The 15,183-nt window shown below is 43.3% G+C and overlaps 1 protein-coding gene across 2 annotated transcripts in view; it reads left to right on the top strand.

Moving 5' to 3' along the window:
* LOC123989418 (multiple epidermal growth factor-like domains protein 9) overlaps positions 1–15,183 on the top strand; it is an 88,074-nt gene that overhangs the window by 56,438 nt on the left and 16,453 nt on the right. For both annotated transcript variants that reach the window (XM_046290421.1, XM_046290422.1), the window contains one exon: positions 5,212–5,351. In XM_046290421.1, the coding sequence (XP_046146377.1) occupies positions 5,212–5,351 (140 nt within the window). The remainder of the gene's footprint in view (positions 1–5,211; positions 5,352–15,183) is intronic.

Below are 15,183 nucleotides of genomic sequence, written 5' to 3' on the forward strand. Positions count from 1 at the left end.
AAGTGAAATATCTCACCGTGTGTACCAGCGAAGACTTGCGTAAGCATCAGAATGTAGGAACATAATGTTTTGCTGGGGGTTGTGCCAAACCTTGCATCTGTTTACATTATCACCATGACACGTTGTGCTCTGCAGCAACCTTTCTCTTTATCCAGGCAGCTCCCTACATATTTAACATGGCTGAGAGAGAAAAGGATCAAAGGACTGCCGGTGCCTGTGACAGACCTGTGATAATAAGCTGAACACCCCTCTGTTCTACCACTGTGGACTCACTCCATACAAACACCAACAATACAGGACAAAGCTATTTCATTAACACCTTCATATGAATAGATTTGACCATGTTGAAATGTTAACGAATAGATATTGTATCTCAAATAGTATCTCCAAATATTTTGAACTGCCTAGGTGTACTCACTGCTCAAACATCTGGAGTGGAAGTGCTGGCCTAACTTAAGTGAATACTGCAAGTAAACACAAGGTGTGGAAATCTCCATGTAAAATACTAGACTTAATCTACTAGAGCTAGCGTAGTATTTTTATATGGAGAGAGTGATGCACCTTGATTTTAAACCAGCTCTGTGTACTTAGTATCCTAGCCCATGAAGACTACTGCAGTGACAGCCACACTACTGTTTAGTGAGAACACTGCACTTTGTAGTTTGAGATGGATTAAGATGCCAAACACATTTCCTCTTCCTCTCCCTCTCCTCTTCCTCTCTTTTCCTTGAATGAGGGGGAATCTCCTTCCTCGCTCTAGGATGCCCCATACATCATTTATGATCCCTTTATTAATTGAAGGTCTGTCTCCACTGTGTTTGTGTGTGTATATGTCTGTGTTTGTGGGCCAACCCACCCACTTTTATGCATGAGTCTGTAGTAGTAGTAGTAGAACACATTTGTCTGGTGAAGTGAGGAGGTAAAACTCAAGACAGCTTATCTGAGACTGAGAGCAGTTAGTTTAGTCTGGTTTCAAACACTCCTAATGCGGCTCATCTGGCTCAGCTCTGACCACTGACCTCGTAGCCTGGTCCCAAGACTGTATTCCGTATTTACACAGAAAGAGCAATTCCATTATACTGGGTGAATGCTGCAATAGACAAAGTACATAATATATGAGGACAATGCAGAGACTAACCATATAACTAGGCCTAATAAAAGTGTACTCTCTACAGGCAGTTGGTGGACAATATATCGGTGAACATATTCGGAATCGGCATTCGATATTAGCTACAAATGCCAACATCGGTATTGACCCGATGTCTAGTTTAACACTGATGTGCAAAACGGATGTCAAAGCTGATGTGCAGACCTATATAACGTAGGTACATGACGTAATGACACCACGTAAAATGTTGCACTACATGTGCAACACAGCATTCTTAAACTAGCCCACAATGTGTGCTGTGTGGATCGAGCAGTCATTTAAAAGAGTAAAAAAGTCATATTGCATGCTTATGAATGTGCTGGTTGTCATACCGCTGCTGCCATTTCAATGGCATTTGAGAACATGTTTGAAACTTGGAAACACACTCGCTAGCTCCTTTCGAACAACTGACTCGAGAAATAAGCTCATTAACTGCACCTGCAGCAGATGTGATAGCTTCTGTCATGGCATTGAAACGAAACGCCTGCTCAACAAAACTGCCAACACAGGCTGTGAACAAGCGATTCGGTGGCATTCTCTCTTTACTGTGTCGCTACCATGCTCGATGCTAGGTACAAGGACCGCTACTTTGATGCAGACGAGAAACAGGGTTAAAGTGAAATGTTACAGACACAGCAGGACCAGATGGAAACAGACACAGTAACGGTGCACACTGAGGAAGAGAGACCACAGACAGACAGAGCTGAAACTTCACTGCTTGACATGTATGACATGCACCCAACACTGCCCTTCCCCACCTGGACAAAAGGAACACCTATGTGAGAATGCTGTTCATTGACTACAGCTCAGCGGTCAACACATTTGTGCCCACGTAGCTCATCACTAAGCTAAGGACCCTGGGACTAAACACCTCCCTCTAAAACTGGATCCTGAACTTCCTGACGGGCCGCCCCCAGGTGGTAAGGGTAGGCAAACACAACTCCAACACCGTCATTAAGTTTTCTGACGACACAATAGTGGTTGGCCTGATCACTGACAACGATGAGACAGCCTATAGGGAGGTGGTCATAGAACTGTCTGTGTGGTGTCAGGACAACAACCTCTCCCTCAATGTGAGCTTCAAGTTCCTTGGTGTCCACATCACCAACGAACTTTCATGGTCTAAGCACACCAAGACAGTCGTGAAGAGGGCACGACAAAACCTATTCCTCAGGTGACTGAAAAGATTTGGCAGATCCTCAAAAAGTTCTACAGCTGCACCATCGAGAGCATCTCACCGCCTGGTATGGCAACTGCTCGGCATCTGACCGCAAGGCACTACAGAGGGTAGTGCGTACAGCCCAGTACATCACTGGGGCCAAGCTTCCTGCAATCCAGAACCTATATAATAGGTGGTGTCAGAGGAAAGCCTATAAAATTGTCAGACTCCATTTACCCAAGTCATAGACTGTTTTCTCTGCTACCGCGGTACTGGGGCACCAAATCTAGGACCAAAAGGCTCCTTAACAGCTTCTACATCCAAGCCATAAGACTGCTGAACAATTAATCAAATGGCCACCGGACTACTTACATTGACCCCCCCTTCCATTTGTTTTGTACACTGCTGCTACTCGCTGTTTATTAACTCAACTAACCTGTACCCCTGCACACTGACTCGGTACCGGTACCCCTACATATAATATAGCCTCATTATTGTTATTTCATTGTTAATTGAATTTTTTTACTTTAGTTTATTTTGTAAATATTTTCTTGACACATTGATTTGATGATGAAATCCTGGTTGAGAATAAAATGACTGAACAAATGAACGAAACAGCACTGCAAGTAGAGTGAAAGAAATACGTTTTGATTATGTTTTACTGGTAATGGGGACATCTGCGAATGCCAACAACAACTTTTTGGTGTGTGTGTGTGTGTTTAAAACCTTTATTTAGCTAGGCAAGTCAGTTAAGAACAAATTATTATTTACAATGACGTCCTACCCCGACCAAACCTGGACCACGCTGGGCCAATTGTGCGCCCTATGAGACTCCCAATCACGGCCGGATGTGATACAGCCTGGATTCGAACCAGGGACTGTAGTGATGCCTCTTGCACTGAGATGCAGGGCCTTAGACCTCTGCGTCCATGTGTAACTATTTAACTTCACTAGAATGCTTAAAAGTCAGCTCAAATTGTAAATATCGGTTTTCGGAATAGTTGTTTTTGGCAAGGAAAATATCGGGTATCGGCCAAAAATGTAGTATCGTTGGGTCACTAGAAAAGACATAAGGTCAATTTAAACAGCATCAACATATCATAAGGTTGGCGTTCCAGGCGTTGCACACGTCAACCAATGTTTTGATCTGGCAGGCGACTGCAATGTAGTCAGCCTGGAACGTGGCCCATGTCTCTTCCCTTTGCATTGATCATGCCTACTGCAGGTGAAAGCTCTCAGTTTAGAGTGCACTTGAGACAGGAACCTTTTCATTGCCTGTTTTGTCAGCTAAGGATCAGCGACATGGTGTCAACTTAGTGTATGTAAACTTCTGACCCACTGGAATTGTGATACAGTGAATTATAAGTGAAATAATCTTTCTGTAAACAGTTGTTGTAAAAATGACTTGTGTCATGCACAAAGTAGATGTCCTAACTCACTTGCCAAACTATAGTTTTTTAACAATACATTTGTGGAGTGGTTGAAAAACAAGTTTTAATGTCTCCGACCTAAGTGTATGTAAACTTCCATCTTCAACTGTACATACATACAAACATTCTAAGTGATTTTCAATGGGTCTTTCTCCATTCTTTATACTGTTCAACCCAATTTAAAAAAAATACATTTCTGCATTTCCTGTGCTCATTTATGGCAATTCCCACACTGCGATGTAGGGCTGCAAGATATGGGGCAAACAATCTAGGCCTTATTTTTAACCAAATGTTGCAGTTGCGATTTGACACTTAGGTGAACTGTTGGAATCATAAAAATATTATAATTATTATAATTCTATAATTAATTTAATAGTGGGCACTTTGAATACAGTCTTTGACATGACAATGAATAAAAATGCCAGGGAGGAGTTATTGTGACAGGGTAGGAACCAAAGAGAAAGATCACATCGTGTCATTTGATGGCCGGGTGCCAGCAGCTTTTTGCATGCGCCAACAGAGTGGAGCAGACATTTTCTCTCTCTCTCCTATTGAAGAAGCTATCGTCCGGTTGAAATATCAGCAATTATATATTGTAAAAACAACCTGGGGATTGATTATTAAAAAAACGTTTGACATGTTTCTAACTTTACGGATACTATTTGGAATTTTCGACTGCCCGGTCGTGACCGCTCGAGCCTGTGGATTTCTGAACATAACGCGCCAACCAAATGGAGGTATTTTGGATATAAAAATTATCTTTATGGAACAAAAGGAACATTTATTGTGTAACTGGGAGTCTCGTGAGTGCAAACATCCGAAGATCATCAAAGGTAAGCGATTAATTTTATTGCTTTTCTTACTTTTGTGACCAATCTACTTGGCTGCTAGCTATTTGTAATGTTTTGTCTGCTGAGAGAGATATATAAACGCTTGGTGTGCTTTTGCCGAAAAGCTTTTTTGAAATCTGACATGCCAGGTGGATTAACAACAAGCTAAACTGTGTTTTGCTATATTGCACTTGTAATTTCATGAAAATTAAATATTTTTAGTAATTTAATTTTAATTTGGGGCTCTGCAATTCAGCGGATGTTGACGAAAATGATCCTGCTAACGGGTTGGGTGCATCAAGAAGTTAAAATAATTTTTACCCATATGTTTTTGGGCTCATTTCTAGAGGTGATCATTATATTTTAAGTATTAGCATAATTTTATTTTCATACATTTTGAGTAGAATGTCTGTTTAAAAAGTCACCAGAACTGAGCTTCAGTCCTTCTTATGGGACCCCGGACTCACTGTTACTTCAGGAATTCAACCATTGTTCTCATTAAATGTGAGTAATGTGCTTAAGTGTGTGTCTGTAACTGTGACATGCTCAATTTTGCTACATCATTGTAGTGTATATTTTAAGCAGGCATTATGAGAACCCAGGGGTCCTGACTGAAGTGTCACCAGCTTTCTGTTCTTTCCACAGCTCTGGGATGTGCGTGTGTAAGACAGGCGTATACGGTGACAAGTGTGACGATTGCCACCCAGGTTTCTTCCGGTTCAGCAGCACGGGTTGCCAGCCATGCCAGTGCAATAATCACTCCAGCTACTGCCACCCACAATCAGGTGAGTCACCCTCGCTGTGCCCAAGGTTGAAACAAATGTCTGCCATGGCCTCTACTCTATGCCAGGGCTGTGCAGACTGCAGAGAAGCCACACATTTTCACAGATGCAGAAATGCATTAAGCAAACTAACTATTATTAATCAAATTAACTCTAGGGAAGCATTTTCCATGAAATCATATTCGTAACATGTCCCCAACAGAGCTGTTTATGCAGTTAACACAAAACAGCATTAGTTGTTATGTAACGGTAAAAAAAAACCTGCCATATTGACTTCTCCTCCGGAGAGATTCACTCCCATGATGCTGCCTGCTGACAGACTGTTTGGGGAGTTGCAGTGATTTGATTTGTATTCACACTGTGTGATCTTGCCTTGGCCTTAAAAGAAAAAAGAAAATCCGTCGGCTGTTAAAATGAGTTTGTCGACCACAGGCAACGTAGCTCCCATTCCGCTAATGAGGAAATGCCAGAGTCATCACTCCGCTGCAATCACTGTGATAAGCATTTTCGCCTGTTCCCTTTCGCTTTTCCATGGTTCACAGCTGGGCAGAATGGCAGGCCTAAGTACATGCAGCATGATAAGCAAATTACGCACCTTTCCTCCTACACACATTAATGAGTATAGATCTGTATATAATGACGAGATGCCGATACCCTAACAATGGGAGTGGTTGTCCCAAAGGCGGAAAGGCAGGTGACAATTGTAGGGCCAAAATAAGCCCATAGAAACGCATTGGGCATATTTTTGGAAAGATTTTTGGCGAGAGTGAAATCTCTCGATTTGCATTGTCCTCTCTGTTTACACACACACTTCTTCTCTGTTTACACACACATGCCGAGCCCCTACCCCCGCCACTCACAGCAACAAAGATGAGAGATCACTTCTTCCCCTCTGACAAATGGTTTCAGTTCACTATTTGCATTTGAGGTTTGGTCGAACAGAATCGGTCATATGGGAGACCCAAACACATTGTCATTATTTTACTGTATTAGAGGAGAATTTAACCTTTCTAACGAATGTTTATGTCTCAACTCGTCATGCCGAGCAGACACTACTAAAACGGGAGTATCAAACAACTTTGATTTTGGAAAATGAATGCTCACTTTGTCGCGCACGGCTTTGCGGTACCACGTACCCGTTATACTAGCTGTCTAGTCTGTGTTTTAGAAACACAATTATATAAGGAATTGGCAACTCGTTCTCATTCTGAGAAGTAAGGTAGGCCACTTGATTTCAACATCTGAACAAAGAGGACAAGCTAGCATCCTTTTAAACAGTTGGAGATGAACAGAAGGGTGTGTTCATATCTATTCAACTGTTCTGCCTTGTTAACTAGCAAATGGATCAAAGTTGGCTAAACTAGAAATATAAATATTAGTTGGCTACTCGCTATCACGTGGGTTTGTGCTTGAGATTGTTTGAGACCTGTGTTAATTTCCTATAATGCCTTCCACAAGAAGTTAGTAATTGGGCTGTTAGAGAATGTGCATTATGCTTGGTTCAAAAAAGCAGATTAAACTATTTTGATAAAATATACTGAACATAAATATAAACATGTAAAGTGTTGGTCCCACGAGCTGAAATATCCCAGACATTTTCCATACGCTCAAGAAGCATATTTAAAATTTTGTGCACAAATTTGTTTACATCCATGTTAGTGAGCATTTCTCCTTTGCCAAGATAATCCATCTACCTGACAGGTGTGGAATATCAAGAAGCTGATTAAACAGCATGATTTAATTAAGCAGTAATGTCCGAGGCGGTGTGTTATGTGGCCAATATACCCTGGCTAAGGGCTGTTCTTAGGCACAACGCAACGTATGGTCACCAATGTAATTAGAGCAGTAAAAATAAATGTTTTGTCATACCCATATGGTACATTTACATTACATTTAAGTCATTTAGCAGACGCTCTTATCCAGAGCGACTTACAAATTGGTGCAATCACCTTATGACATCCAGTGGGACAGTCACTTAACAATAGTGCATCTAAAACTTAGGGGGGGGTGGGGTGAGAGGGATTACTTAACCTATCCTAGGTATTCCTTAAAGAGGTGGGGTTTCAGGTGTCTCCGGAAGGTGGTGATTGACTCCGCTGTCCTGGCGTCGTGAGGGAGTTTGTTCCACCATTGGGGGGGCCAGGGCAGCGAACAGTTTTGACTGGGCTGAGCGGGAGCTGTACTTCCTCAGTGGTAGGGAGGCGAGCAGGCCAGAGGTGGATGAACGCAGTGCCCTTGTTTGGGTGTAGGGCCTGATCAGAGCCTGGAGGTACTGAGGTGCCGTTCCCCTCACAGCTCCGTAGGCAAGCACCATGGTCTTGTAGCGGATGCGAGCTTCAACTGGAAGCCAGTGGAGAGAACGGAGGAGCGGGGTGATATACCATGGCTGTCAGCCAATCAGTATTCAGGGCTCGAACCACCCAGTTTATAATCAGGGACAATAAAAGGCCACTCTAAAATGTGCAGTTTGTCACACAACCCAATGCCACAGATGTCTCAAGTTTTGAGGGAGCGTGCAATTGGCATGCTGACTGCAGGATGTTCACCAGAGCTGTTGCCAGAAAATGGAATGTTCAATAAAACGTTGTTTTAGAGAATTTGGCATTATGTCCAACAGGCCTCAACCGTAGACCACGTGTAACCAGGCAGTGGGTGGGCCTGGCTTCCAAGTGGGTATGTCTATGCCCTCCCAGGCCCAACCATGGCTACGCCCCTGCCCAGTCATGTGAAGTCCATAGATTAGGGCCTTATTCATCTATTTCAATTGACTGATATCGTTATATGAACTGTAATTCAGTAAAATCATTGAAATTGTTGCATGTTGTTTTTATATTTTTGTTCAGTATAATTCAATGATTAGTGGGTCGTATGGTTGTGGAAGGAATATATTCAGCCTCGGTAGAATTTCACAAGCCCTGAATTCATTAGATTATTGACGACTGTTTTAAATGCAGTGTATTTGCCTTTTAGTTGTACAACAAAGCTAATATATAGAAAACTATTTTTTTATCGAGATATACATTGCCTTCGGGAAGTATTCAGAACCCTTGCCTTTTTCTACATTTCGTTACGTTACAGCCGTATTCTGAAATGGATTGAATAAAACAATTTCCACAGCAAGCTACACACAATGCCCCAGAATGACAAAGCAAAAACAGGTTTTTGGAAATGTTTGCACATTTATTAAAAATTAAAAACATTCCTTATTTAGATAAGTATTCAGACCCTTTGCTATGAGACTCGAAATTGAGCTCAGGTGCGTCCTGTTTCCATTAATAATCCTTGATGTTTCTACAACTTGATTGGAGTCCACCTGTCGTAAATTCAATTGATTAGACACAGGCCAAAAACCAAGCCATGAGGTCAAAGGAATTGTCCGTAGCGCTCCGAGACAGGATTGTGTCGAGGCACAGATCCGTTCTTAAATGGAAGAAGTTTGGAACCACCAAGACTCTTCCTAGAGCTGGTTGCCTGGCAAAACGGAGCAATCAGGGGAGCAATCAGGGGAGAAGGGACTTGGTCAGGGAGGTGACCAAGTTCCCGATGGTCATTCTGACAGAGCTCTAGAGTTTGTCTGTGGAGATGGGAGAACCTTCCAGAAGGACAACCATCCCTGCAGCACTTCACCACCAGCCGTTATGGTAGAGTGGCCAGACATGAGCCACTCCTCAGTAAAAGGCACATGAGAGCCTGCTTGAAGTTTGCCAAAAAGGCACCTAAAGACTCTCAGACCATGAGAAACAAGATTCTCTGGTCTGATGAAACCAAGATTGAATGCCAAGTGTCACGTCTGGAGGTAACTTTGCACCATCCCTTTGGTGAAGCATGGTGGCAGCATCATGCTGTGGGGATGGTTTTCAGCTGCAGGGACTGGGAGACTACTCAAGATTGAGGCAAAGATTAACGGGGCAATGTACAGAGATCCTTGAAGAAAACCTGCTCCAGAGCGCTCAGGACCTCAGATTAGGGCAAAGGTTCACCTTCCAACAGGACAACGACCCTAAGCACACAGCCAAGACACTGCAGGAGTGGCTTCGGGACAAGTCTCTGAATGTCCTTGAGTGGCCCAGCCAGAGCCTGGACTTGAACCCGATCTAACATCTCTGCAGAGACCTGAAAATAGCTGTGCAGCTACGGTCCCCATCCAACCTGGATCTGCAGAGAAGAATGGGAGAAACTCCCAAAATAAAGGTATGCGAAGCTTGTAAGCGTCCTACCCAAAAGACTCGAGGCTGTAATCGCTGCCAAAGGTGCTTCAAAAGTACTGATTAAAGGGTCTGAATTCTTATGTAAATGTGATATTTCAGTTTTTTTATAAATTTGCCAGTTTTCAAAAAAACATTTTTTTTTGCTTTGTCATTATTGTGTGTAGATTGATGACAGGGGAAAACAATTTCATATATTTTAGAATAAGGCAGTAACCTAACAAAACGTATAAAAAGTCAAGGGGTCTGAATACTTTCCGAAGTTACTGTATATCATGAATCGCCCATAAGTTTAAAAAACTATGATATTTCGACCATACTGTATCACCCAGCCCTACGGTATACACAAGGCACTCATAATACCAGTCATGTGAGTGTTGCAGTGTCATTCATAACGCCCTTTATAACACATCACTGGTCTACGACTATTATGGACCTGTTTTGATTTTCTGTGTATATTTGGCATTGGCCACACACTGTGTTGTCACATAGAGAAATGCATCAATTTAGAGACAGTAGCCAAGTTAATGCCATGGTAACGATACTGTTTTGTGAGTGTTGATCTGGACAACGATAACTGCATCTATACAGAAGAGGAAGTAGGACCGATACCCTCCCAGCTCATGTAGACTACCATGAAGTAGCATACATTTCAAGCTTATGCAATGCTTTTCAATGCTTGAATGCTAGTCTTGAGTCATACAATCAATATTCTTCACGAGGGTTGAAAAATCCAGAAATCCTAGATGGAGGATTCCTGGAATGAGGAGGGAGTAAGAAGGGAGGGACTCCTCCTCTCACCAGAATTTCCACTGCTTGCCGCCTCAGCCTTAGAATAGGGTGTGTACTGTACGGTCCAGTTACTCATCTTTCTCACTCTCAGATCACCTATGACCTCTAGCCTGGTCCCAGATCTGATGCCATGGGAGTTGGCTATATAGTACAAACACACCAGGCCTTCTGAGCACAGGTCAGAATAGCAGAACTCTCCGGAGAGCTGGTTGCCTCAGTGGACCTAGGGCAGTCACCATCTTTGAATACAGGATGTGAACAGGAGACCTAATGATCCATGGCCATCTTTGTTCTGGGTCCCAGGGGATGCCAAGGGGCCTTGTGTAGGAAAATCCCCAGCGGAGGTGTCTTACAAGGGGGTTTGTCTTGGTAGACACAGCCCCTTTGATCCCTGCCTTCAAAGACGGATTGGAATAAAAGACACCCTTGCCTAGTGCCTCCTAAGCTCATACCATTATGTCTCTTTGTGTGTCAGACTGTCGGGGGAATGTGCTCTTCATCTGGTGTGCTGCTACTACTACGGAGAAGCAGTTCGAGGCCAATGTATAAGAAAAATTGGATGTCAAGACTGAAAGCTCAAAGCAATCGAACCTCTGTTGCGGTATTTAAATAGGCATTTTCTTGCCATGATCAAACAAAATCTCAGACTGGTTTGCCATTGTAAAAACATACTGATTTTAAGATCACTTTATTGGTCAATTGCACTCAAGGTCAAACTGTAATTTGACTTCCGCTTGTAATTCAACCCTTCCGAAAGGCACATATACAAACACATACAGGTTTTTTGTTGCTGGAGGCTGTTGTGGGGGGTTAAGTGCCTTGCTCAATGACACAATGGCAGGCAATGGCATTTAGGATTTGATACCAGAAACCCTCTGGTTGCCAGCTCACCTCTGGTTGCCAGAGGGTTTTGATCTGGCAAACCTCCGATTGCTGGCTCAACTCATTGATCACTAGGCTACCTGACTGATGCTACCAGTTAGAGCCTACCATGGAGGACAATATCAGAATGACAGGTGGGCAGATGTGAACAAGACACTGCGATAATAATAGTAATATAATGTTATTCTTAACAATTTATGGACTAAAAATATTAAAACACCACCAGTGTGTACAAGACATATACATTAAAAACAGATTCAAAACCATCTTGAGGGAAGCAACACAATATCTGATAAGGGCTATTTAGTATGGTCTAAACCTTATATTTTTGAGACCAGTGGGAGTCGTCAAAGAGAAATGAGTGAAACTACAGCCTCAATGTGAGGTAGGGGACCAGGGGAGGAGGTTGCACAGCGGTATAATGTACTCCCACTACTGTAGTTTAAATATACCACAACTATAACCTGTGGTCCCCATCACCACATGCAATGACATCGGCATAGTTAGTCCTACTATGTAAGCCAAAATACCAGATGTGGGTTCAACTACTAAACTCTGCAAAAAAAGAAACATCCTCTCACTGTCAACTGCGTTTATTTTCAGGAAACTTAATGTGTAAATATTTGTATGAACATAACAATATTCAACAACTGAGACATAACTGAACAAGTTCCATCGACATGTCACGAACAGAAATTGAATAATGTGTCCCTGAACAAAGGGGGGGTCAAAATCAAAAGTAACAGTCAGTATCTGGTGTGGCCACAAGCTGCATTAAGTACTGCAGTGCACCTCCTCCTCATGGACTGAACCAGATTTTCCAGTTCTTGCTGTGAGATGTTACACCACTCTTCCACCAAAGCACCTGCAAGTTCCCAGACATTTCTGGGGGAAATGGCCCTAGCCCTCACCCTCCGATCCAACAGGTCCCAGACGTGCTCAATGGAATTGAGATCCGGGCTCTTCGCTGGCCATGGCAGAACACTGACATTCCTGTCTTGCAGGAAATCATGCACAGAGCGAGCAGTATGGCTGGTGGCATTGTCATGCTGGAGGGTCATGTCAGGATGAGCCTGCAGGAAGGGTACCACATGAGGGAGGAGGATGTCTTCCCTGTAACGCACAGCGTTGAGATTACCTGCAATGACAACAAGCTCAGTCCGATGATGCTGTGACACATTGCCCCAGACCATGACGGACCCTCCACCTCCATATCTATCCCGCTCCAGAGTATATGCCTCGGTATAACGCTCATTCCTACGACGATAGACGTTAATCCGACCATCACCCATGGTGAGTCAAAAATGTGACTCGTCAGTGAAGAGCACTTTTTGCCAGTCCTGTCTGGTCCAACGGTGGTGGGTTCGCCTATTGCGGACAGTCTGAGCACTGATGGAGGGATTGTGCTTTCCATGTATAACTCGGGCAGTTGTTGTTGCCATCCTGTACTTGTCCCGCAGGTGTGATGTTCGGATGTACTGATCCAGTGCAGGTGTTGTTACACGTGGTCTGCCACTGCGAGGACGATCAGCTGTCCATCCTGTCTCCCTGTAGCGCTGTACGGACTTTGCAATTTATTGCCCTGGCCACATCTGCAGTCCGCATGCCTCCTTACAGCATGCCTAAGGCACGTTCACGCAGATGAACAGGGACCCTGGGCATCTTTCTTTTTTTTTCTTTTTTCGAGTCAGTAGAAAGGCCTCTTTAGTGTCCTAAGTTTTTATAACTGTGATCTTAATTGCCTATAGTCTGTAAGCTGTTAGTGTCTGAAAGACCATTCCACAGGTGCTTGTTCATTAATTGTTTATGGTTCATTGAACAAGCATGGGAAACATATTTTAAACCCTTTACAATGAAGATCTGTGAAGTTATTTGAATTTTTATGAATTATCTTTGAAAGACAGGGTCCTAAAAAAGGGCCGTTTCTTTTTTTGCTGAGTTTATTTGAAATAATTTCAAATACACTACATGCCCAAAAGGATGTGGACCACGTGCTCGTCGGACATCTCATTCCAAATTCCTGGGCATTAATGTGGAGTTGGTCCCCCTTTTGCTGCTATAACAGCCTACACTCTTCTGGGAAGGCTTTCCGCTAGATGTTGGAATATTGCTGCGGGGCTTGCTTCCATTCAGCCAGAAGAGCATTAGTAAGGTTGTGCACTGATTTTGAGTGATTAAGCCCGGCTTGCAGTCCGTGTTCAAATTCATCCCAAAGGTTTCAATGATGTTGAGGTCAAGGCTCTTTGCAGGCCAGTCAAGTTCTTCCACACCGATCTCGGCAAACCATTTTTGTATGGACCTCACTTTGTGCATGGGGGCATTGTCATGCTGAAACCGGAAAGGACCTTTCCCAAACTGTTTCCACAAAGTTGGAAGCACAGAATCTTCTCAAAAGTAATTGTATGCTGTAGCGTTAAGATTTCCCTCCACTGGAATTAAGGGTCCTAGCCCGAATCATGAAAAACAGCCCCAGGCCATTATATCTCATCCACCAAACTTTACAGTTGGCACTATGCATTTGGCCATGTAGTGTTCTCCTGTCTGACTGCCAGATGAAGTGTGATTCATCACTCCAGGGAACGCGTTTCCACTGCTCCAGAGTCCAATGGCGGTGAGCTTTACACCACTCCAGCCGACTCTTGGCGATGCGCATGGTGATCTTAGGCTTGCGTGCGGCTGCTCTTCCATGGAAACCCATTTCATGAAGCTCTTGTGCTGACATTGCTTCCGGAGGCAGTTTGGAACTCTAGTGAATGTTGCGGCCGAGGACCGACCATTTTTATGTTCTATGCGCTTCAGCACTCGGTGGTCCCGTTCTGGGAGCTTGTATGGCATACCACTTCATGGCTGAGCCGTTGTTGCTCCAAGACGTTTCCACTTCACAATAACAGCACTTATAGTTGACCAGGGCAGCTCTAGCAGGGCAGAAATATGACAAACTAACTTGTTGGAAAGGTGGCATCCTATGACGGTGCCATGTTGAAAGTCACTGAGCTCTTCGGTAAGGACATTCTACTGTCAGTGTTTGTCTATGGAGATTGCATGGCTATGTGCTCGAATTTTTTATTATACATTTTTTTTTTGCAACTGTCAGCAACAGGTTTGACTGAAATAGCCAAATCTGCTAATTTGAAGGCGTGTCCACATACTTTTGTATATGTAGTCTACTTCAGTGGTGCTTGATTGAGCTTGCATGTTGCAATGGAACCAATGAATAAGTCCCTCACATGCAAACCCTGTCCCCTGGCACACCAGGTGAAATAAAATGTTCTGATATATACAGAGCTCAACTGAGTAAACTAACAGCAAAGTCTGACACTAATAACGACTGCTATTGGTTTAGGGGGTCCATAGGGCCCAAAGAGCAAAACTTTTTCCGAGCCAGCTGGTCAGCTTTACGACTTCAACTGATGTGGGTTTTTCTATTGGCATTCATTCACTTTCAAGAGCAACAGAAAATTGTAATCCTACCACCTCACCAGCCACTGCTGTGAGGCTTAGCCCTATGCTGAAAGCAGTGGCTGTTGCCAAGCCTCTGTCCAAATCAATATACCGGTCTACAATGAAGTTATCCTGTCCACAATTAGGTCAGTCAGATAAGGCCAACTGTCACGAAGCAATCAGGTGTTAAATAGATATATATTAGCAGAGGGATTTGTCGTGGTGAAAAAGGTGCTTAAGCACTGAACCGCCGTCGGCGTGGTGAGTAACCTAAACACGCTACTGCTAACAATGCTAATTTAGTATGATACTTGCTCCTCGTAGTTGAGATGCTTTCTTGCTTCTAGCAGATAATGTAATTTTACAGTTTTAAGTTTAATGGGGTCCTTAGAACTGAACAATAGATCAAATTTAGATTTGAGTTGTAGTGGAATGCCTGTGAGGGAAATATCAGGCCTATAGCGGGGCGGGCTTGTTTCAACAGCTCATCACTAAGTGATTATGTTAATTTGATT

Source organism: Oncorhynchus gorbuscha, linkage group LG11 (assembly GCF_021184085.1).
Source record: "Oncorhynchus gorbuscha isolate QuinsamMale2020 ecotype Even-year linkage group LG11, OgorEven_v1.0, whole genome shotgun sequence".
In the NCBI taxonomy this organism is placed as follows: domain Eukaryota; kingdom Metazoa; phylum Chordata; class Actinopteri; order Salmoniformes; family Salmonidae; genus Oncorhynchus; species Oncorhynchus gorbuscha.